The 23311-nt window shown below is 46.2% G+C and overlaps 1 protein-coding gene across 2 annotated transcripts in view; it reads left to right on the forward strand.

Moving 5' to 3' along the window:
- The window catches only part of DLGAP3 (DLG associated protein 3), a gene marked incomplete at both ends in the record, with an annotated part of 38342 nt that overhangs the window by 11552 nt on the left and 3479 nt on the right, over window positions 1-23311 (forward strand). For both annotated transcript variants that reach the window (XM_080920945.1, XM_080920946.1), the window contains 3 exons: window positions 6897-7110; window positions 7276-7589; window positions 7900-7985. In XM_080920945.1, the coding sequence (XP_080777071.1) occupies window positions 6897-7110; window positions 7276-7589; window positions 7900-7985 (614 nt within the window). The remainder of the gene's footprint in view (window positions 1-6896; window positions 7111-7275; window positions 7590-7899; window positions 7986-23311) is intronic.

The raw sequence follows: 23311 nt of genomic DNA on the forward strand, positions 1-23311 counted from the left end.
TTATAAAAAAAAAACCACTCAATGGAATTTTTAATTTCAGTTCTTTTACTTTTCAGTTTTTTCTTTTATTTAAAGATTTATTTATTATATCTAAGTACACGGTAGCTGTCTTCAGACACACCAGGAGAGGGCATCAGATCTCATTACAGATGGTTGTGAGCCACCATGTGGTTGCTGGGAATTGAACTCAGAACCTCTGGAAGAGCAGTCAGTGCTCTTAACCACTGAGATGTCTCTCCAGCCCAACTTTTCAGATCTTTAATGAATATTTGTTTCTTAATTTTTATAAATTCTCTCTCTCTCTCTCTCTCTCTCTCTCTCTCTCTCTCTCTCTCTCTGTGTGTGTGTGTGTGTGTGTGTGTTGGTGCACACACATGCCACAGTGCACAGTTGCAGGTCAGAGAGAAACCTTACGAAGTCGGTTTTCTCCTTTCTCCTTTAGGTGGGCTCCAGGGTTGGATTGAAGAGAGTCAGGCTTGCTTGTCAAGCGCCTTCACCTGCTGAGCCATCTCGCTGACTCCACATTTGTTTTTCTTTAAACAAATTAATAATTAGAAGGGCCCAGTGAGATGGCTCAGCACTTAAAAGAGCCTATTGCTCTCTTACAGAGGACCCAGGTATGGTCCTTGGAAACCACATTCTGCTGTAACTACAGTGCTCTGGAGAGGGGCGGAGGGGAGAGAGAGCCAGTGCTCTCTTCTCGCCTCTGAGGGCCCCTGAATGCGCATATACTCATAATTCAAAAATGAACAAAAATTTAAAAAATGGCCTGTAGTTTTGAAAAGCCATTGCAGGATGATGTTGAATTTAGTGTCAGCCAGGGCTACGTGGTGAGTAATGCTGGCCTGGGCACTGCCAGGAGACACGGTCTAAGCCCCTCCCCCTCCTTCTCATTTGATGATTGTGACTCGTATCTATGAAATCACTGTTGCCATGCCTGCCTTTCAGTCTTTAAACATGGCTCCCTTTAGCTCTTTGAATATAATTATAATAACTACTCTGTAGTTTGTGTGTGTGATAAACCCAACATTCTGAGACCATTTATACTTGCTTCTTTATTTGCATGACAAAATATTTTGTTGAGTACCAAGCATTTTAGGTAATATAGTGTGACAATTCTGGGCTCTTATTTTTACCTCCTGAAAACTGCTGTTGCTTTGTTTATTTGTGTTAATTCCTGGAGTGAGATTGTGAGATCTGCTTTTCCTGCAACCCAGAGCCTCTGATTCTTCACTTTCCTTTTTCTTTTTCCAATTTCCTACTGCTTTTAAAGCCTTGTTTCCTAGAGATTGCTTCAGTGTCTTCATGGCTTTGTTTTGGCCAAAGATGGGGGTAGAAGTTGTCCTCAAAAACCCTTGAGCGAGTGAAGTTTCCTCTCTCGGTTTGTGGTTTCAAGCCTCCCCGGCTTTCATTCATTACCAAGGTCTCCTGGGTTTCCTGTGCACGTGTGTACGGATTTCCTGCTGATGGATGTTGGATGATGGTGTAGAGGTTTTCAGACACTTCTCTGTCTCATTCCCAGAATTCTCTGTGAATATGAGGCCAGGACTGGTGTGATGGCCCCGGGTGGTAAAGGTGCTTCATGTGTGAGCCTGTGGACCAGAGTATCATCTCCAGAGCCCATATGAAGATGGGAAAACAAAAACAAACAAACAAACAAACAAACAAAAAAAACCCACAACCCAACAACGACAGAAACAAACCTAACCTCAACAAGATTGTTCTCTGATCCCTATATACATGCAGCAGCACAAGTGTGCATACACACAATATACATGTAACAACAAACAGAAATCTTTAAAATGTAAGTCTAGCCAGCCGTTCTGTTGCTTGCTGCACAGTGTAGCATCGCAGCTGGCCTTCCTGCTCTTGACACTATACCTGAAGATGCTCCTACTCTGGGGTGGGGGTGGGGGGCTCTGGCTGTGGCCATAAAGCAGCACCGTGACCTGCCTGCATCGATCGACCGATGCCTGCTGCCATCGTGGGAACTGGAACGGTGGAGACTGGAAACGGGATCAGAGTCCTGCCTTCTCACCCAAAGCACAGTGATTTTCCTGTGTGCCTTTAATCAGTCTTCAGAGTGACAAAATGGTTGTTTCTGACATTGTGTTCATCTCTCGAGTTGTCTGGGGACTGAGATTGGTTGTTCTCATTTTGTCTGAAGTTCTGAGCAAGTCTGGGGACTTCCCAGCCTGTGCTATCTCTACACACTGTCTTCCCCACAGTGCTCCTGTGTCTCCATCTGGAGCTCAGGCTAGTTGTGCCGGGCACCTCCCTCCGTGAATCGTAGCTTCCGGTCAGCTCTCCACCTCATTGCCTCCCTTTACTGCCTCTTGGTGTTGACACTTTATTAAAATTTCTTCTATTATTTCTTGGGTACTATTAACTTACAAATTGTGCTTTAAATTTTACTGAGTCTTTTTTTTTAATTTTTAGAAATTTCTTGGGGTTCCTTTTCAAAGCTTTAACATCCACCCCCAAGCCAATTTTTTGGTTTTGCCCATATATATGGATATGTGTATGTGTCTGTGTGTGTGTGTGTGTGTGTGTGTGTGTGTGTGTGTATTTTTAATTTTGTGGGGTTGGTTTTATTTTGTTTGTTGTTGCTGTTGTTTTTGAGGCAGGGTCTCATGTAGCTCAGACTTGTATAGAACTCAACTGTAGTGGCAGATGTCCTTGAACTCTTGATCCTCCTGCCTCCACCTCTGAGGTTCTGGGACTACAAGCATTCACCTAGCTTTATCATTTAATTTATAAACTCTTAAACACAGTTTAATACTGGGTGCAATATAACCTCAGTACTTAGGAGAATGAGGCAGGAGGGTTGTTTAAGCCTAGCATCTTTTGGGCTATCCTGGGCGAAATAGAAAGACAGCATTATTTAGCTAGGCACTGTGGTGCACACATGTTGGAGGTAGATGCAGGAACATCAGCAATTCAAGGCCATTGTTGGCTCCACTGAGAATCCAAAGCCAACCTGGGTTACAGGCGACCCTGCTTTAGTGACAACAAGCAAGGAACTCAAAAACAAAACCACAACAAAATTCAAAACAAAGCCAAACAAACAAACAACAACAGCAGAAGCCCTCATAACCACAAAGCACAATGTGGTTTAAAGAGATTTTTTTTTTTCTATAGCTAAGGTAGCATTAGCTGTTGTGACAGAATGCCCGCTTCCGGGTGACTTAGCCCAGCAATGATTTAGTTCTTTTTTTTTAACGCCGTAGTTTGAATTAGTTACCCATGGCTACATGACGAATTGCCCGGACGAAGAGCCTTAAATTATCTCCAGGTTTCTGTGGGCCAGTTCTCTCGGGTACACCTTAGTCCTGACCACCTGGCATGCCGTCCCACAAGGCTGCCGTCGAGGTGATGGGCAGGCTGCAGTTATCTCAGAACCTTGAAGACTTGCTTATGTGCATACCCACGTGGCTGCTGAGAAACCTCAGCCCTCCATGGCTTATCGGACAATGCTAAGAGTAATGGTAGAGAGAGATTGCTGGGGGGCCGGGGCAGAGAGACAGAAACTACTGTGGAAGCCACTCTCTGCTACCTTTTATTCTTTAGAAGTGGACCACTGGACCTCGCCCACATTCCAGAGAATGTGCGTGCTCTTAAGGGTGCTATTAACATGTAGAAAAGGATACTTTGTTTTGGGTGCAGAAGAGGTTACCTCCTCTTCAATGTGGCTTCCTCTAGGTGAGGCTAAAGCAGCTTCCATGACGTGTAATCTCCTGGGATACATTCTGTGGTTCTTTCTGTTGGAACATTCCCGACCTGAGACTGCTCAATGTTAAATTTTAATTTGGGCCGTGCACGTCCATGCACACACAGTCCCGAGACTGTAGGAGGACTGGTTTGTGTGTACAGATTCATACAGGATTGCTTCCTTTCCTCTCCTTGGTGTCTCAGCTGCAGACCGACTTCCTTGTCACGGGCCTGTGGTTATGACTGATAGTTCTTTTCTTTTTAGTCTACGTTTTCATTCAGGTTGATGAAGGTTCTCATTTCTGTATCTCATTTGGGCTTCGCACAGGCCCAGAGCCTTACTCCTGCCCTGGGTGGTAAAACATAAACCTTTGGTTGCCGAGACCAGTAGCCCCTGCCTCCAACCTCTGCCTCCACCAGGCTGTTTGCAGCATTGGTACACACAGTTCATATCCTGATTTCCCAGACTCCTCTTTGCATTGGTCCCCTGGGGACTGATCTGGCTTTTCTTGTGAGCTCAGCTATGCATATAAAACAACACCGGTTATGTTTAAGCCAACGTTGTAGACTGCTTTGAAATTGGAGGCATTTCCAAAGGTTAGCTAAAATGAATGCTGTCCTTTGGGTGTCCAGAATATCGCCCGGCCTCCAGCTGGACACACCAAACTCTAGCATGGACAATTTCCAATTAGATCCAGACAAAGTGTTTTTCTCTCCGTGTGAAAACAGCTTGTGGTTCTGACTCAGGTTGAAGTCAGGCGGAGGCTCTTATTTCCCAAGAGGACTCTAACTCTCCTGCAAGTGGGTACTGGGAGAAATAGAGTGGAAGTCCACGTAGGGATAATGGAAATATTCACAGTAAAATGCTATCATTTGATAATCACAAATAGTTTGGATCAGCTCCTGGAGACTATGTGCTTGTGGTTTCCCTGGGTCTTGGTTCATTGTTGGGACCAAGTCACCTTCTGGCCAGTTCTATTGGAAGATGGCAGCTGCTTTCTTCCCCTCTATTCCCTCTGTCTGCTTTGGATAGAGTTCATTCTGAGTATATCCGCGGGTGGAATTTTAAGGACTTGGCACCCCTGGAAAAGAGAGGCCTCTCATTCTGAGTGGCCTTGTCAACATGATCCAAGATACACTCGCTGCTCATAGGTCTCCAGATGTTTATTGAACATCTACTATATGCCTCATGCTTTACCCACTGAAGAGGACTGGAGTTTGCAGGGCATTAGGATTTAAGAGATTCATTTTGTCTTGGAGGCCCCAACAACTCAAGCCAAAAACACCCTTGACAGGGTTAGTTCAGCTTCCCGGGCTCTGGGCAGATAGTTTCAGCAGGGAGCTCCTCAAGGCCGGGGAGATCAGTTAGTCGGGACACCATGCTGTTCTTGATGCCTTGCAGAGGAGAATGAGCCAGGTACTGGAATCCTGGGAGAGCCAGTGCTGAGAGCTTACATGCTACAGGATCTAGGATCTGCACAGTATTAGGATCTAGGATCTGCACAGTATTAGGATCTAGGATCTGCACAGTATTAGGATCTAGGATCTGCACAGTATTAGGATCTAGGATCTGCACAGTATTTGGACTTCTGCACACTGGCAACAAAGTTGCTTTGGGAAAAGCCACATGGAGTCCAAAAGGCAGACACAGCCCTGTGTCATCCCTTGGGTCTACACAAGAGCCATGAGTGTCTTCAGTTTTCGTTCTAAGTAACAAAAGCAGAGAGCAACAACTGTACCTCATGGGCAGGTTGCACAAACTCCTCAGAGATTCTGAGGACCAGCCAATTTTAAAGGGGACCCAAGGTAGAAACTGTTGCAATTCAGTTTTCCTGCCTACCAGATGGGCACCCTTGGACAGTTTATCTGCTTCCCTGAGCCTGATAGATGGAGTGGAGATGCCCTCTGTAGCTGAACAGAGTCTAGTGAGATCCCATATGACTGAGGAGGCTGGGGAACACTGAGCTGTATTTTAACCAGGGGCTCTTTCAGGTTTGTCACTACAGATCACTGTAGGACATGAATCTCTCCAGGGAGAAGTCGCAAAATGCACTTGCTGTTGTAGCGCCTCTGGGGTGTTCTTGAGAACCTCAGCCAGGACTTTGTCCTGTATACCCATCAGCCCGGGGACTTGCCCTTGGGCTCAGTGGTGACAGTGGTGTGGTCCTCATGAGCACCTGGCCTGTGTTTATCAGGTAGGCCCTTGGGACATTCACTTGCCAGGGAAGGTTTACACTGTGCTGGTCTCTGCTCCAAAGGCCTTGTGTGTCTATTTCAATCTTCTTGGCAGCCTCAAGCTAGCACCCTTAGCTCTCCCACCAGACAGGTGAGCAAACTGATTTTTACACCCCCAGGCACACTCCTATAAAGTGGTAGATCTTGAGTCCAGATGAGTCTACACAATGGCTCATGCAGAAAGCCCCATGCTTTGGCTGAGTGGGAGGTCAGGATCACGCCCACAGAGTGATGCTTGGGCTTTGTACCTGTGCTGGGCTGTTGACATATTCATGATGGTGGGGGACAGGGCACCGGCTAGTAGGTTGAATGAGAGCCACGACTAGTAGGTGTGTATGGCAGGGAGCAGCTTGGGAAACTTGTAGGACACTTGGCACCATTAGCTGTCATTGTCTACCTGCCCTTTGTCAAAGATCTAATTGTTTCTAATCAGTTCATAGCCAAGCATGGTGAGGAGTACCTGTGATTCCATTCACTGGGGAGACTGAGGCACGAGGAGTGCTCTGAGTTCTGCTGCCCACCTGGATGACAATGAGCTTGGTCAGAAAAAGAAAAACAAAACAAAACAAAATAACAACAACAACAAAAAAACCAACATACAAAGCCAAAACAAAGTCATAACAAAAAGCAGTAGGGAGGGTGGATGTTAGTTCCTGGTTCCCTCTGCCAGGGCCAAGAGAGAGAAATGTGAGGCATCTAGACTAGGTGGAGGTCTAGAGTGGAGCTAGCGTACAGCACCCCTGAAGGGCGGTATAGGTTGGGGTTTGTGTGTCTAGGGGATAGAATGGACCAGAGTAGCCCCAAGGCAGACCTGGAGAACTTCCTACCCACAAGTGGAGAAGGGTCCCACATTGTCGCAGCTACTGTAGACCTAGGTGCTCTCCAAAGCTCCTAGTTGATCCTATCCTGTCTCAGCATCTCAATAAAGGTCCTTCTGGTCCCCTCCTCAGCTAAGCGAAGAGTTTAACCAGCAGCTGGAGGCCGTGTGCGGGTCCGTGTTTGGGGAGCTTGAGTCCCAGGCCGTGGACGCCCTGGACCTGCCCGGCTGTTTCCGCATGCGGAGCCACAGCTACCTCCGGGCCATCCAGGCCGGCTGCTCTCAAGACGACGACTGCCTACCCCTCCTTGCTGCCCCTGCCTCTGTCTCAGGGAGGCCCGGCTCCTGTGAGTATGCCCTCTGTTTGCCCCTGACCTCCAGTTGGCGCACATCGCTTCTCTCTCTGGGTAGGATTAGGCGGGAGGAATGGTCCTTGACCAAAGTGTCCTGTATACCACGTGGGAGTGGCTGTGTGGGGATGAGGGGTGACCATCTGCATCCCCTGTCTGCAGCCTTCAACTTCAGGAAGGCCCCGCCCCCCATCCCGCCAGGAAGCCAGGCCCCACCCCGCATCTCCATCACCGCCCAGAGCAGCACCGACTCTGCCCACGAGAGCTTCACTGCAGCGGAGGGCCCGGCCCGGCGCTGCAGCTCCGCGGACGGGCTGGACGGCCCCACCATGGGCGCACGCACCCTCGAGTTGGCACCGGTGCCACCCCGGGCCAGCCCCAAGCCCCCCACACTAATCATCAAGACCATTCCTGGCCGGGAGGAGCTGCGGAGTCTGGCGCGACAGCGGAAGTGGAGGCCGTCCATTGGGGTGCAGGTATGGTTGGCAGTAATATCTATCAAAGCTCTGGCTCTGCGTCACTGGGAATGGATGGAGGGGGATCAAAAGGGACTTCTGCATACACAGACCTTAACAAGCAAATTTCCCCGGGCTGTAAGTAGGCTCATCTTGCTCATCGATAGCCGAGGCTGCCTCTAAACAGCCCATCGCCCTTCCCTGGTCTCATTTGTTTGGGACTTGCCAGCTAGCTTGGAACCTAGCCACTTGTGGGCCATTCTAGTCCCTTGTGGACCATGTGTGTTTCTTTGGCTAGGGACAGCCATTGACTCCTCTACCCTGCCACCAGGTGGAGACAATCTCAGACTCGGACACCGAGAACAGGAGCCGAAGAGAATTCCACTCCATTGGCGTTCAGGTGGAAGAGGACAAGAGGTAGGTCACAGTGTGCGTGTGTCTCTCTCGGGTGTTGTTGGGGTTGGAGGATGAAGGGGAGCCAGGGCCGTGTAGAGTGTAATGCCTTTGCTGGCCTACTGTTCTTGCAAATGCTATTTACCTCGGAGTGAGAGTATGCCTGTGTGTGTGTGTGTGTGTGTGTGTGTGTGTGTGTGTGTGTGTGTACCAATGCTGGAGATTTTCAGGAGTTGCCTCTCACCTCCTGCAATGATTTTATGAGGCTTTTGCAGCAAGAGCGTCTACCCTCTATGCCATCTCACCAGCCCGCCTCATTTTCTTGACTCATGGTTTCTCCATGGCTTGGTACTCACCAATTAAGTGAGACTGGTTGGCCACCCAGACCCAGGAATCTTCCTGCCTCTGCCTTCCCAGCGCTGGGATTACAAGTACTTGCCACTATCCGTGGCTTTTTAAAACTGTGGGTTCTGGGGCTGAAACCCAGGTCCTGGTGCTTGTATGAGAAATGCTTTACCACTGAGCTCTCTCCCCACACCTTCCTACTGGGGAGCAGCCATGTAGATATGGATTGTACACTGATGTTGCCACGGTCGCTTGACGATCAACCCAGACGATCAGAGGCTGCAGGAGAGATACGGTGGTCAAGGGGAAGGCAGGGCATGGGTGGGTTCTAGGTTGGTGCTGAGCAGGCCTCCAGCAATTGTCCTTAAGCAGGAGATAACAGGATTCTGCCAGTCCCTTGTTACATCCTGTGGTGTGCAAGAATATGAGCTCGAAAGAAACAAACAAACAGGAAGATTGCCTCTCCTGGGTCCCTGGCAGTTATAACACTCCTCCTCACTTGGCTCACACAAGCATTTAACCAGTAGGGGGTACCTATTATGTGCCTGAATTGGTGGTGAATCAGAGATACTAGAATTGCCGGCAGCCACTATTCCGGCATTAGGTGGCCTCAGAAACATTGCCTCCTTAATTTCCAGGTGAAGAATTAACATTGTGAGCTCCGGAGGGAGTCCTGGAAAGAGTCCTCTGCTTTGGGGGAGAGCCTGTAGGGAGACACTTTCTCTAATGACCAGGTGGCAGTGCCACTGTGGCTCTACATATCCTCTGGGCTGCAATGACACCAGGCTGGCAGGCCGGAGTATTATGGCTGGGAACCTTCTTGGCACTGGCTCTGAGGGCTTCATGGTAATGGGAGACATTAAGGCCGTGTCCACGGCAGGAAGGAAACTGGAGCAGTTCTTCATAGCTGTTCCCAGGCACCATTATGTGACTTTCCAGTCCTTCTAGGGTTGTTACAGTTTCTGAGACAACCACCCCCCAAGTGGCTTTGTTTGAGTGCCTGGTCAAGTCTTGAGATTCTCCGGGGAGCCATTTTTTCTGTCCTCTACTACTCCTGTAGCTCCATGAAGCACCGTGTGCTCCAGAGATGTTGGGGTGGCAAAAGCAGCCCCATTGTCTGACCCATTTCTGCAGCCCCTGTCCTCCAAACCCTTAACTTGTCATAAAAATGATAAGACAGTGGCGCTGCATAACAAAGTTCTTTAAATCATGGTTTGAATCCTTGAGAGTGGTCACAGTCACGAATGGACCACACTCCTTCCTGACTTCCTTAAAACCAACCCACAGATCTTCGCTGGTTCTCTGGAAGGCCTTTTGACTCCTCATTCAGATAGGTCCATACTGGAGGGTGGTCCTCCAGTCCTCCAAACAAGCTAGAATCCTGCAATGGTGCAGCAGGTCTTTGATGTGCACTCAACTGTTCACTGATGATGTCACTCAGCAGATAATTACTGTGCCTTGGTATGTGACAGTTCCTGGGCTGTGTATTGAATGCCCAGGAACTGTCAAAAGACATGAATTTTGCCCCATAGAACTTACAGACTAGAGGGAAGTCAAGACAGTAAATAGTCCATGATTAAAACCATGATTCTATGTAATGGTATAATGCGTAACAGGAGTTACAAAGAAAAGGGGAGAAAGTGAATTTGGAGTGGCAGGTAAGGACCCCATTGGGCTGATGATGGGGGTGAGCATTTTGGGGAGATGAAATAGCATATGGTGAGGTGGAAAGACTTGGCCATGTGTTGGGATCTGGGGAAAGATCATGTGGCCAGTGTGGAGGGGGTGGGCACTGCTGAGAGAGATTCGGATAATGCCTGGGCCAGGTTGTTCAGGGCACAGGCTAAAAGAACTGGGCTGTAATTATAAGTAATGAGTAGCTATTCAAAGGTTAAAGGAATGGCCTGGCACACTTTAATTTATGTGTACAAAAGAGCATTAACGACTGAATGGAGGTTTCCTTCCTTCCTCCCTCCCTCCCTCCCTTCATTTTTCCCTCCCTCCCTCCCTCCCTCCCTCTTCTTTCTCTCTCTTTTTTCTTCCTTTTTTTCCTCTTTCCTTTTAAAGATAGGGTCTCATATATACTTAGCTGGCCTAGAACTCACTTATGTAGTTGAGGCTAAACCCTGAGCTTCTGATCCCCCTGCCTCCATTCCCAAATGCTGGAATTATTAGAGCTTTTCACCACATCACGACCAACATTAAATGGAGACTGAGTCTGAGGAAGAAATAGAGGAAATGAAGGTAACTAGGTGACTTTCCTGATGCAGAAGGATGGTGGTGTGTGGTGTTTTGAACTCTGGTGGCTTTTACAACAGACCTTTCTCCTATGGTGTTAATGACTGGCCAGTGATAGTGTTTGTGAGCTGTTAAGTTTTAGATATTTATTTTGTATTCAGCAATTTTACTGGTCCTTTATCAAGTCTCAGGGTATCTGATAATTGTGATTGATTTTTTTATACAGTTAATTATTTTCTTCAAGTGAGGCTATTTCTTTCAAATAGAAATTTTAAATTTTATTTTATTTTTATTTTTTGCTGGACCTGATGATGAATGTCTTTAATCCCAGCACTTGGGAAGCAGAGGCAAGCAGACTCTACCTTTGTTAGTTCAAGGCCAGTCTAACCTCCATAGTAAAGTACAGATTGGGCAGGGGTACTGAGTTAGACATCGCTTAAAATTTTTTATGATAATGTGTCAAATAGGACTTCAGCTCTCTGTTGAGTGGTGGTGGGCCCATCTCATTCCTGACTTATGTGTGACTGTGTGTGTGTGTGTGTGTGTGTGTGTGTGTGTGTGTGTGTGTGTGATAGGATAACTTGCAAGATTTGCTTCTCTTTTTCCATGTTGTGGGTCCCAAAGATCAAATGTCACACTCAAGATAAAGAGCCTTTACCTGCTGAGCTATCTCACTGGACCCAAGATACACTTTATTTTTATTTAATATATATGGGTGTTTTGCCTGCTTGTATATCCACAAACCATGTGCATGCACCATCCCTAGATGCCAGAAGAAGGTGTCAGATCCCTGGGACTGTAGTTACAAATAAATGGTTGTGAGCTGCCATCTGGGTGCTGAGAATCAAACCTGAGTCCTCTGGAAGAACAACCAGTGCTCTTAACCACTGAACCATGCATCCAACCCCCAAGATAGACTTCTAAAGATGACATTTGTTACAAATTGTGGTGGGTACCATTTTTTGTTGTATTTAGGAATTCTCTCGTATTTCTACTCTATTAAGGGTTTAAAAAAAAAAAAGCCCTTTATCCCTCAGCTCTTGTTTTGGTGCTGGGACTCATATCTAAGGCTCTGCACAAGTCAGGCAAGAGCTCTACCCTTGAACTACATCCTTACCTTCATTTTTTAAAATATAAGATCTGAATAGAATTTAATTGAATGTTGAGAGACTGCTGAGACTTTCTTTTTCCATGTGGAATGTGATGTAATTGATGCATAAATTTTTCATGTTGGTCAAGTCTTTCAGACTAGGGGATAATGCTTGATTCTGTCTCGTGCTTGGATTAAATTTGGCTTTCCGGACTTTTGGTAGTGTCATAAACCAGTGTATTACTTGCTTTAAAAAAGCCTTGACATAGGCAATGTCTCGCCAGGACCCCTAGGCTCCTTCTCATTTCCTGCTCTTCCACCTTCTTGTATTACTTCAGAGCCGAACAAAAAGTGCAGCTCAAAAATTGTATTTACTGCAACTGTATTCTTAGCAGTTTGAAGGAGAGTAGAAAGAGGAGGAAACTGTCTTCTTTCATAAAAAAAAATTACAACCCCTTCACTGAGATCATACTTACTGTAACCACATCACATAGGGGAACCTAGCTGCAAGAGAGGCTGTGAAGTATATAGTCTAACCCATGAAGCACACAGCTAACAAGCAGGACTTTTTCTGGCTAAAGACAAAACCAAAAAGGAATATCTGGAGCCCTAGTGGTTTTAAAAATCAGTCTTGGCTCTATATTTTATATGTAATCAGATCTTGGAGTATTTATTCCTTGAATATTTTTACACACATGTCCATAAATAATATTGGCTTATAATTTTTTTAGACACTATTTTATGTAGTACAGATTGGCCTTGAACTCTGATCCTGTTTTTGTCTCTCAGGCGCTAGGATTAGAGGAGTGTACCACCATGCTTGTGCCATACTTTTGTTTCAGTTGTTATTCAGATTAGATATCAGGCTCATGCTAGACTTCTAACATGAGTTTGGTAGGTGTCTCTGTTCTTGGAAACAGTTTTATAAAGCAGGGTGATCTTTTCCCTAAAGGTTAGCAAAAATTGCCCATAAAAACTTTCTAGTCTAGTGTCTTTGGGGGATTGAAGAAAAATTTAAACTATCTTTAGTTTATTTAGTGGCTGCTCCTCCCCCTCCCCTTCTCTTCCTACTCTCCTTCTCTTCCTCCTCCTCCTCCTCTCCCTCCTCCTCTTCCTCCTCCCCCATCCTTCTGTCAGTATTTTTAAACCATTGTATAAAAATGGATAGTTTACAGAATTTTTGGCACAAAATATCCCTTCTCATGCTGTTATAATGCTATAAATATTCATTCTTTCTCCATGTTGTTTTTATTTATTTATTTGCATGCCTAATACCATGTTATCTCAGATACTGTTCTATTGCTGTGAAGAGACACCATGATCAAGACAACTTATAAAGGAAAACATTTAATTGTGGGCTTGTTTACAGTTTCAGAAGGTTAGTCTATGAGCATCATAGCAGGGAGTGTGACAACAGACAGGTAGCCAGCCTGCATGGTGCTGGAGCAATAGCTGAGAGCTTTACTTCTTGATCGGAAGGCAGCAGGAAGAGAGACAGTCAGACTCTGCCTGGTGCAGACTTTGGTACCTCAAAGCCCACCCCTGGTCACAGACCTCCTTCATCAAGGCCACACTTCCCAATCCTTCTAAAACAGTTCCAGTAACTGGGGACCAAGTACTCAAACATATGACCCTATTGGGAGGGATTCTCATCCAAACCACTACACATATTTATGATTGACCTCTCCTTCTTGATCAGCTTTGTATTTTTTTAACTTTGTATTTTTTAACACTTAGGCACATTTTAAAGTATTCTTATTAATTTTTGAATCTTGTCTTTTAGTTTTGGTAAGAAGTATTTCCTACTTCTTAATATGTGCTGGGGGGGGGGCACAGACTCATGTAATCCCAGCTACCTTTGAACTGTATGTATATAGCCTAGGATGACTTTGATCCCTCTGACTCCACCTCCTAGTGTTGGGAATGCAGGCATGTGTCACTATGTCTGGCATTTAATGTGTGTTTTCAGGGCTCTAAAATCTCATCTAACTATACTGTGCTTTGTTGGATCATCTAAGTGTTCAAAGCTCAGCTTTAAATAGTTTATAAGTTTTATAATTATTTTTCTCCTTTCCTTCCTTCTTTTCTCCTCTCTCTCTCTCTCTCTCTCTCTCTCTCTCTCTCTCTCTCTCTCTCTCTCTCTCTCTTTCTCTCTCTCTCTCTCCTTCTTCTTCTTCTTAGTTGTTGTTTGTTTTAATTTTTTTTAAAGACAGGGTTTCTCTGAGTAGCCCTGACTGTCCTAGAACTCGCTCTGTAAACCAGGCTGACTTTGGAACTCAGAGAGATCCTCTTGCCTCTGCCTCCCAAATCCTGGGGTTTAAAGGTATGCACCACCGCCCATAATTTCTACTTCAACCCATGCATTATTTAGAATAAGTTTGCTGTCTTTTTATTTTCTGAATATATTTATTAGAAGGAGGGGGCATATATTCTCATTATTAATTTCTGAATTTGCTACATGTGGTCATAGTATGTGTTCTGCCTGACTTTCATTCTTTCAATTGTTTCCTTTTAAATATTTAATTTAAAAAATTTTATCTTTCCTTTTATGTATATGGGTGTTTTGCCTGCAGGCCAGAAGAGGCCATTTGAACCCACGGGACTAGAGTTACAGATGGCTATGAACTGCATTGTTGTTGCTGGGAATTGAACCTGGGTCCTCTGGAAGAGCAGCCGGTGCTCTTCAGTGCTAAGCTATCTCTCCAGTCCAGTTTCTTAGATATAGTTTCCTTCATGCATACATACACATAATAAATGTATATTTTTGTATATGTTAGATATCTTATATATGATTAGACTTATAAAATGATAACTTCCAGATGCTTATCTTCCATTTTCTTGATATGTTTAAATCACAGGTTCAGGCAGAGAAGTGTGTAAAAATTTCTCCCACAGGTTGGTCATGATGGCAACCAGGAGTCAAGGTCAGACATATCTCTGTGAGTTGGAGGCCAGCTTGGTTTACAGAGCCAGATCTAGACCATACAGAGCTGTACAGTGTGACCTTATCTGAAAAAAAAAAAAAAAAGACAGATTCACAGAAGTACTCCAGGAATTTGAAGCTAGCCTAGAAAAGACAGAGAGAAGGCAGAAGCAGGTGGATTTCTGTGAGTTTGAGGCAGCCTAGTCTTCATAGCAATTACCAGGTCATCCAGGATAATATAGGGAGACACTGTCTCAAAATACAGTCTGTAAATACAGTTGATACTATTTACTCTCAGTTTTTTCTAGTAACACACTTAGTGGTCCCCTGCAGACATAAATGGAGAGCCTTGGAATGCTTTATTCCGTGGAGATTTTCTTGGAGGGAGCTGTTCTGAGACAGGGCTGATCCCAAACGCTTGGTGATCCTCCTGGCTCAGCCTCCGGTCTCGTTGGACTGTAGGCATGTCTACCACACCATCTTAGTTCCCTCTCTTTAGCCTGCGTGTATGCTTTTGTAGCATTTTGATTATACTTCTTCAAAGGGCCGTGTTAATCAGCCATTCTGTGCTTTGTGGTCTAATCGCGTAGATTTACAAACATGTCTGAGAGACTTGTGTGCTCTGTCTGTTACTACCCACTCCTTCCTCGGGGTGCTCCATTTCCTCCTCTCTAGGGTACTACTTGAATGCTAGAACCATTTGGAAATGAATATCTCAGCTTGAAGTTTCTGTGTTTCCCTGGTAGAACACACTGGAATCCCACAATCCCATACAAAACAGCTTCCATGTTCTGGTTTCCCAGCATCCTCCTTCCAGGACGCCTTCCTGAAACCTCAGCATCAGGTTTTTTTTAGTCTGCATTTGTAAACAAAGCTGACCTCTTTGGCTGTTGGCTTTACGCAAGAAATCTCCTTTCAGCTCCCCATGGTGCAAAGGTTTGGGGGTCTCTCCTCTCCTTCCTTTCCAGCCTTCAGCATATGTCTGGTTCAATCCCCCTGTGGTTTACTTGGCTTCGAAATCCACTCACGACTCAGGTTTTAAGTCTGCTTTGTGTTTCTGGAGCCTGAAGCCAGCTCCCCTTTCCAAGCCTGGTGTGGGAGCAGAAACAACATTCTGATTTTATTTCCCCCAGCTCTTTTAGGCGTTTGGGTGTGGGTGGGCACTTCCTCCACCCCCCCTTCCCCCCCCCATTGATCAGTCATTTCCATGAGACTGATAGCAGCCAACCCAGAGAGGGGGGATCAAATGGAGAAGAGTTTGAAGGGGAAGCCAGGGCAAGGCAGACTGACAGGGAAAGTGGTCTTGGTGGTGAGGGTGGGGGAGGTGGTATAGAACTGACTGGGTACAGGTGACCACACTGGGAATTTAGAGGGAGTGACAGGTGGGGACAGGGCAAATCTGGCCCATCTCTCTGGCCAGCCTTCTTTGCTGGTCTGCCGAAGGCGTCCTTTCTTACACACCTTACAGCTCTTGCCATCCTTTCTGTCCTGTACTTTAATTCCAACTCGCCATACACCATGTCCCAACTGCTACCTAGAGGTGAGCTGTAAAGTCCAGTAGCCTTGCTCGGCAAACTTCCAGGGTTCCCTCTACCCACTGTCGGACTAATTTTTAAATTTCAGTTGGGGGTTTCTACACCTGCCTTTGATCATCCAGTTCCCATATAAAAACCACAAAACCTTTATATTATCTTCTTTTTTTTCCTGGTTCTTTGAGACAGGACTTTTCTATGTAGCCCTGGCTGCCCTGGAACTCACTTTGTAGTCCAGGCTGGCCTCAAACTCATAGAGATCTGCCTACATCTACCTGTGCTGGGGCTAAAGGTATGCACCACCATGGCTACCCAGCTTGGGATATTTATCTTTTATCTCTACTACTCTTTCTTGTTCCCTTGTCTTTCTTTAAATATGTCTCTGTCTCTGTCTGTCTCTGTCTCTCTGCCCCTGTCTTTGTCTCTCTCTCTCTCTCTCTCTCTCTCTCTCTCTCTCTCTCTCTCTCTCTCTCACACACACACACACACACACACACATCTAGATTCTGCATCTGAGAAAACCAGGGCTGTTTTGTGAGTCTGACTTATTTTGCTTAACACGATGATGTCTCTCTCCTGTTAATGTCACAATTTCACTTTTCTTCATGGCCGTCCAGAGAGGTTCTTAACTGACCCTGAGGCATCTAAGTCTGTTTTGCTGGCTCCTGGCTTGAAGTCTTGGCTGCTCTCTCAGAGATGAACTGCTTCTCCAGAGACTGACATGTCCCTTTTCCCCCTCCCCTGCCCACTCCTCTCCCACCCCCACCCTCATGCTGCCAAACACTCCTGGCAAAACCCTTGCCAGTTTGTGGGTACTGAATGTTCTCTGAGTACTATGTCTCTTGGGGTAATCCAATTTCTGCCCAGAGAGCCACAGAAGGGACAACTCCCTGAGGTAGCCATGATAACAATTTCCAGGCTTCAGTTTCACTTGAGTGGAAAACGACAGCGGAAGTCAGTTCCTTCCCGGTGTTTACAGCTGCTGAAGACCACAACGGTGACTATCAAGTCCAAAACCAAGTGGGAGTGTAAGTTCTGGACTCTGAGACCTTGACAATTTATGTTATTTTTTTAGGATTAGACATGAAGTATATAGAAAACCCACGAAAGACAAAGACTTCAGTCTGGCAGAAGTTGCTTTCTTGCTTGCTTAGGTATCCAAAGGGCTGGTTGGTGTTCCACAGAGTCAGAACCCAGGATGTTTCTGTCCTACCCCTTTCTCCACATGGTGGCTCATGTTCTAAAATAGTTGCTTGAGGTTTAGTCGTTGTGTCTTTGTTATAGTCATCGGGGAGGAGAAAGGGACAACAAAAAAAGTTAGAACCTTCCTTTCTTTTCACTGTGTGTGTGTGTGTGTGTGTGTGTGTTAGAAGACAGCTTGTGGGAGTTGGTTCTCTGCTTTCACTAAATGGAACTCCTATGGTTGGGCGTGACACAGGTTCCTTTACCCACTGAGCCTTCCTGCTGCCCTATACCCTACTTTTAACATTTTCATTATTATGGCCTTGTGCACGCTAGGCAAAGTTTTCTCCCACTTTGTTTTCAAAGAACACTTTCTGGAAGTTGTACACAACAGTTCTCCTTACTTCCCATGGGCTAGAACTTTGCCGCACCATGTAAGTTATAAGGGAGATTGGGAAATGAGTTATTATCCCAAGCGGCCACCTGTCCAGCTTAAAAATCATGGGATTCTTTTTACCGAGGAAGAAAGAGAGAATAGATGTTGGGGATAATTAATACTCCCCACACCCTAGCAGCCAACCAACCCATCAGCCACCCAGCCAACATTGACGTTTGAGGAACTGCTCTATTTAGCGAGAGAGACGGATGTGCAAATGACGGATTCTGTGCCATGTGATCGGGAGGATAAAGGAGATTTTGTTCCGAGTGCTGCGGGAGAACAGATGGAAATGATCAACAGCAATCAGAATAATTAATGACTACAATGCCCGAGCGCGGGCCCGAGCGCTACACTGGGCTATTGTGTTTGGCCAGCTCCTTTTCTCCGAGGCAGCGAGAGCCACAAACTTCCCCGCGCCTCCACAATAGCTCGCACAATGGTGGGCCAGGTGCTGGCCCTTCTTCCCAAACATTATCTCCCAGCACCCTGGAGCTGGTACTGTTGTCATTCTCACTTAAAAGATGACAGGACCCAGCCTTCCAGCTGGCTTTGGAGCCAGGCAGTCTGGCTCTAGAACACCCCAGATTTAACCCCTCCAGTCTGCTGACACCCCGAAGACCCAATAGCTCACTCTTCTTCCTCTCCTGACCTCACAAATCCTCAGCAGGTATCCTCCTTTGTCACTTCATTGTGATGACAGAGGCCATCTTCCAGGACCTGCATCCACTTCTCATAGCTCCTACCTGGCTTTTACCTCTTCCTTCTTCTTATCCATCAGCTCTGCCTCAGTAGTCAGGCAACTGAATACTGTTCTCTTCCTAAGTATAGGGTGGCCCGGGGTGGGGTGCAGTGGCCTGAGGTGGCCTGTGCATGGATTGGGTCACTGTCCCATCTCATGAAATCATTTTGCTTTTCACATCTGTGAATAGGGGATGGTGCTGACACCCTGATGCTCGGCCTGATTGTGAGGACCCAGAGCGATTAGTCAAGTTAGGCAAAGTTCTCTCTCACTGAAATACTCATTAACTCTCCACATACTAAGTGCTCAGAAAATGTTAATTGCTATCACATCCCCCACTTGGACTGTTTCTCTTCTCTGATTCATTCAGTTTATCTTTACCCAAAGTGTTTGTTTCCCATCTCCGCCATGATGATAAAATTATATATATATATATACACACATATATATACACAATTTATATATAATTATATATATAATATAATTTATATTATATCTATAATATCTTTAATATATATCTATATCCCACATTTCTGGGGCTCAGAAACTGTTCCTAGATTTACCTGGGCCAACATCAAAGTATTAGCAAGATGATGTCCTTTCTAGAGGTTCAAGAAAGAAGCCATTTTGTTGATTTTTCCTGTTTATTCTCCTCTTTATTTTTGTGTCAGAGCTTCACTCGTGTGTGACCATGCATGTGTGTGTACACACATGGCAAATAGTCTTCCCCTGAGCTGTACACCAGACCTACATTTATCTCCTTCTTGTGTTTTTTTCTTTCTCCATCTCCTTCCCGGCCTCCCTCTCTTATTTTAAAGGACCCACGTGGTTAATTTGCACACTTCTGGCAGGTTTCTCTTCTCTCATTGCTGTTAGAAATTATCTATTAAATCAACTTGAGGAAGGAAGGGGACATGGTCCTTCAAGGTGGGGAAAGCAGACAACAGGAGCCTGGGATGACTGGTCGTATTTTATCCACTGTCAGGAAGGCAAGAGATGAATAACAAAGCCGCCTAACAGGCTTTCAGTTTGCCTAGGGTGGTTCTGTTCCCCTCAGTGAAACGTCTCCACAAGTGCCCTCCCTGACACACCCAGAGGTATGCTTCCTGAGTGATTCTGAAACCCAGACAGTTGACTATGAAGGTGAACCATCAAATCTGGATAATCTAAGATGGTTGTCTATCTCATCTCAGGAGCCTGAACTTGGGCAAGTCCACAAAGTTCCCTTTGCCATGGAAGGTAGCAAACATACCTACCAGGGATTAGGAAAGGGACCTCTTGGGGCTGGAGAGATATCTCAGTGCTTAAGAGCACGGACTGCTCTTCCAAAGAACCCAGGTTCAATTCCCAGCCCCCACGTGGAAGCTCAAAGCTGTCTTGTAGCTCCAGGGGTTCCAACATCCTCTCAGAGACATACATACAGGCACATACCGATGCACATAAGATTAAAAAGAGGAGAAATGGAAAAAGAAAGGAACCTTGTTGGGTATCATCATCTCTCCAGTCTTCTCCGGGCTCCCCTTTCCTTCAGGATATGGCTGAGGAGAGCTCCACAAAACAACCTCTCCTTCGATGAACATTCCCCTGTCTCCAGCCTGCTTCTCAGACATCTTTGATGAGCTTGTTTTATAACGAGTTTCCCCCATCTCCTGACAGCTGATGCAGCCACTGGCTCCCACATCCCACAGAGCCTGCTCTGGATCAGCAGGAGCAGGGCTCGGCCAACCTTCATTCTCAGTCAGCTGCTGCCCTTGCTGGATGCTTACTTTGGCCTTCTTGAGGCCTTCCTCCCCTCTGCCTGTCTTTACATACTTCTCCTGGCTTGTGGTTTTTTTTTTTTAATTACATTTATCTTTGTGTACATATGCACACACATATGCACATGCATGTGCACTTGTGTGCACCATGGTGTGTCAGAGGACAACTTGAAGGAGTTGATTCTCTCCTTACACTCTGTGGGACCTGGGGCAAGCGCTTTCACATCCGGAGCCATCTCAACTCCTGCCCCCTCCCCCCACCGTCTTCTCTGGTTGCATTTTGCTTTGTTTTCACCTACCTGTAAAATGTCCAGGTTTCCTTGGGGTTTCAGATTCTTGATGCAGTATTCTGTTTAAAATTATGATCTTGCCCCACACTAATGGCTAGTTCCCAAGGATGACTGACTCCTGCCTGTCCTGTGCACTTACGACTCTTGGCTGGGAATATCCTAGGGCTATGCTTCCAAAAGCCCAGTAGCTGCTCCCTCAGCCTTCCTTGGGGTATATTGGTTGAGATGGTTTCCCAAGGAGGGGGACTTAGACCCATAAAGCCTAGCGCAGTTGGTTAGTTGGTGTTTCTGTCCTAGATAGTATGGAATCTGATGAGTGGAATCATGTCAGAACTTCCTAGATGTCAGATGAAGGTGTCAGACCAGTGGAGCCCAAGAGCACAGTGTGTTTAATGGGGAGTGAGTGACCTTACAGTGGTAACTTTGAGGAGGAAAACTTTACTTTGGGTTGAAGTTTCAGAGAGTGCAGACTGTCACTGGGGGCAGGCATGATGACATGAGTTTGTGGCTTGCAGATCAGGAAATTGAGAGCCCAGACCTGTATCAGAAATAGAATCAATAGCCCTCAAGGCCCGCTGTGCAGTGACCTATTTCTGCTACTTAGTTTCCAGGTCTCAGAGCTTCTACAACCTCCCAAACATTGTCAACAGCCGGGGACCAGTTGTTCAAACAAAAAAGCCTCTGGGGTTATTTAGGACTCAAAGCTTACAGCAGGAACCAGCTCGTGGTGGTCACCTTTAATCCTGGCACTTGGGAAGCAGAAACAGGAGGATCTCTGAGGCCAGCCTGGTCTATCGAGTGAGTTCCAGGACAGCCAGAGCTACACAGAGAAACCCTGTCTCAAACACTAAAAACAATCAATCCAAAAAAAAAAAGCCAAAATCAGGGCCAGAGAGGTGTCTCAGTGGTTAAGAGCACTGACTGCTCTTCTAGAGATCCAGAATTCAATTCCCAGCAACCACATGGTGGCTCACAACCATCTGTAATGGGATCTGATGCTCTCTTCTGGTGTGTCTGAGGACAGTGACAATGTACTCGAGTATATAAAATAAATAAATCTTAAAAAACAAAACAAAATCAACCAACCAACCGAAACAACAACAAAAAACTTACAGCAGGGAAACATATTGGGATGGTACCTCTTCAGAAATGTAGTTGTTGGGAAGACATATCGTGACCCCTGGTGTTTGCAAATGCTGGAGCACGGAACAAGCTCATAGGGAACCAAGGTGTGTCCTGAGAGTATAGTTAGACATACGTAGCTGTCACCAGAAAGAGAGACGAATTAATCAAAATAGTGGGGTCGTTTTAAATGCAGGCAGAACTAATAGGTGACCTTAAGGGCAGTGGAAGGACTCACAGACCAAGAGGGGTTTGAGCAGAGAATGCGCAGGGAGCCAGGATGAAAAGGGCCACCTCAGGCAGGGGAACAGCATACTCAACAAAACTGGTGGTCAGGATGTAATCTATTTAGGGATCAAAGGAGACCGCAGAGAGGGGGCTGAAGATGCAGTGCATCCAGAGTATAGTGCTCAGGTCAGGACTAGCACGAAGTTTGGGCTTTCCCTTGCTAGCAGTGGGGAGGCATGGGAAGGGTTTTGAGCAGGGAATGACCTAGAAGAGTTTACCATTAGGAATAATAATTAGGAGAGGACAGGGATTGCCGGGCTGCAGATTTTAATACAAAGAAGATATTTAGACAGGAAATACATTCACAGCTTTTGTTCCATTCCTATGGGACATTAAACCACATTAAAGTGGTTTTATACGTGTGTGTGTGTGTGTGTGTGTGTGTGTGTGTAATATGTTTAAAATAGGACTATTTGTTCTTGTGTGAGATAGGGTCTGACTATATGGTCCTGGCTGGCTTGGAACCCACAGAGATCTGCCTGCTTCTGCCTCCTGAGTTGCTGGGATTAAAGGTGTGCACCTCTACTTGGGTCTATCCAACTGTATTTCACACGAAACTTCACATGTATGAGATGGCCTAGATGGAAAACTGCCCTAAGGCAGCTTTAGAGCTCAGGTGTGCTCCCTGGTCCAGGGTTCTTCCTTCCCCTTCGGTGCATTGAATGAATGCAGGTGTATCTGATGGGAGGTGGCTGGGCCAGCATTGAATATGAACGGTGCCCAGGGCAGATACCAAGGTGAAGGGTACATAGGAAGCAATGAAAATATGTTTTTCCCCCTCTATCTGGGTGGGGGTGGGGACGTAGGGCTCGTTGGAGACTGCACATGAACGAATCTCTTTCCTGAGTCCTGCAGCATCCTTCTGGGTCTGGTTTCTATGGCAACAGGCTCCCAGCAGGCAGCCTGCCAGCTGGAAGGAAGCAGGCAGGCAGGCTTGGAGAGAAGGCCTGGGCCACAGGAGGAAGGTTGAAGTTGTAGGGGTTGGGGGGAGGTTGGGAGCATCTCCTGGGAAGCCGGACAGGCCCCCGGAGATGTCCCATAGGACCCTGTTCTCTCTTGACCATGAAGAGGTGGAGGTAGATAAAGACCCATGGGCTTTTCCTTTGAGGTTCTCAAATTCCCAGACGATTTCAACTTCAGTTCATCGTTGCCCTTCCCGCCCCCACCTAACTCCTACTTCTGAGAGTATTGTCTGGCCCCACCCTTATGCTTCGTAGGGCTTTTTGACTTCTTTGCAGAGAAGAGCCCCTACTCTGAACTCAGAGTGGGAAAAATGAACAAGGCCAATTGACTTTGTGTTTTGCATAGGATTTGCATATAATTAACTTAAAGACAAGAAATGCTCGGGCCCCGTGTCATTCCTGCCAACAACTTAATTCAGCTCCACTGCTTCTGGCAGACTGTC

The sequence above is a fragment of the Micromys minutus genome (genome assembly GCF_963924665.1).
Source record: "Micromys minutus genome assembly, chromosome: 9".
In the NCBI taxonomy this organism is placed as follows: domain Eukaryota; kingdom Metazoa; phylum Chordata; class Mammalia; order Rodentia; family Muridae; genus Micromys; species Micromys minutus.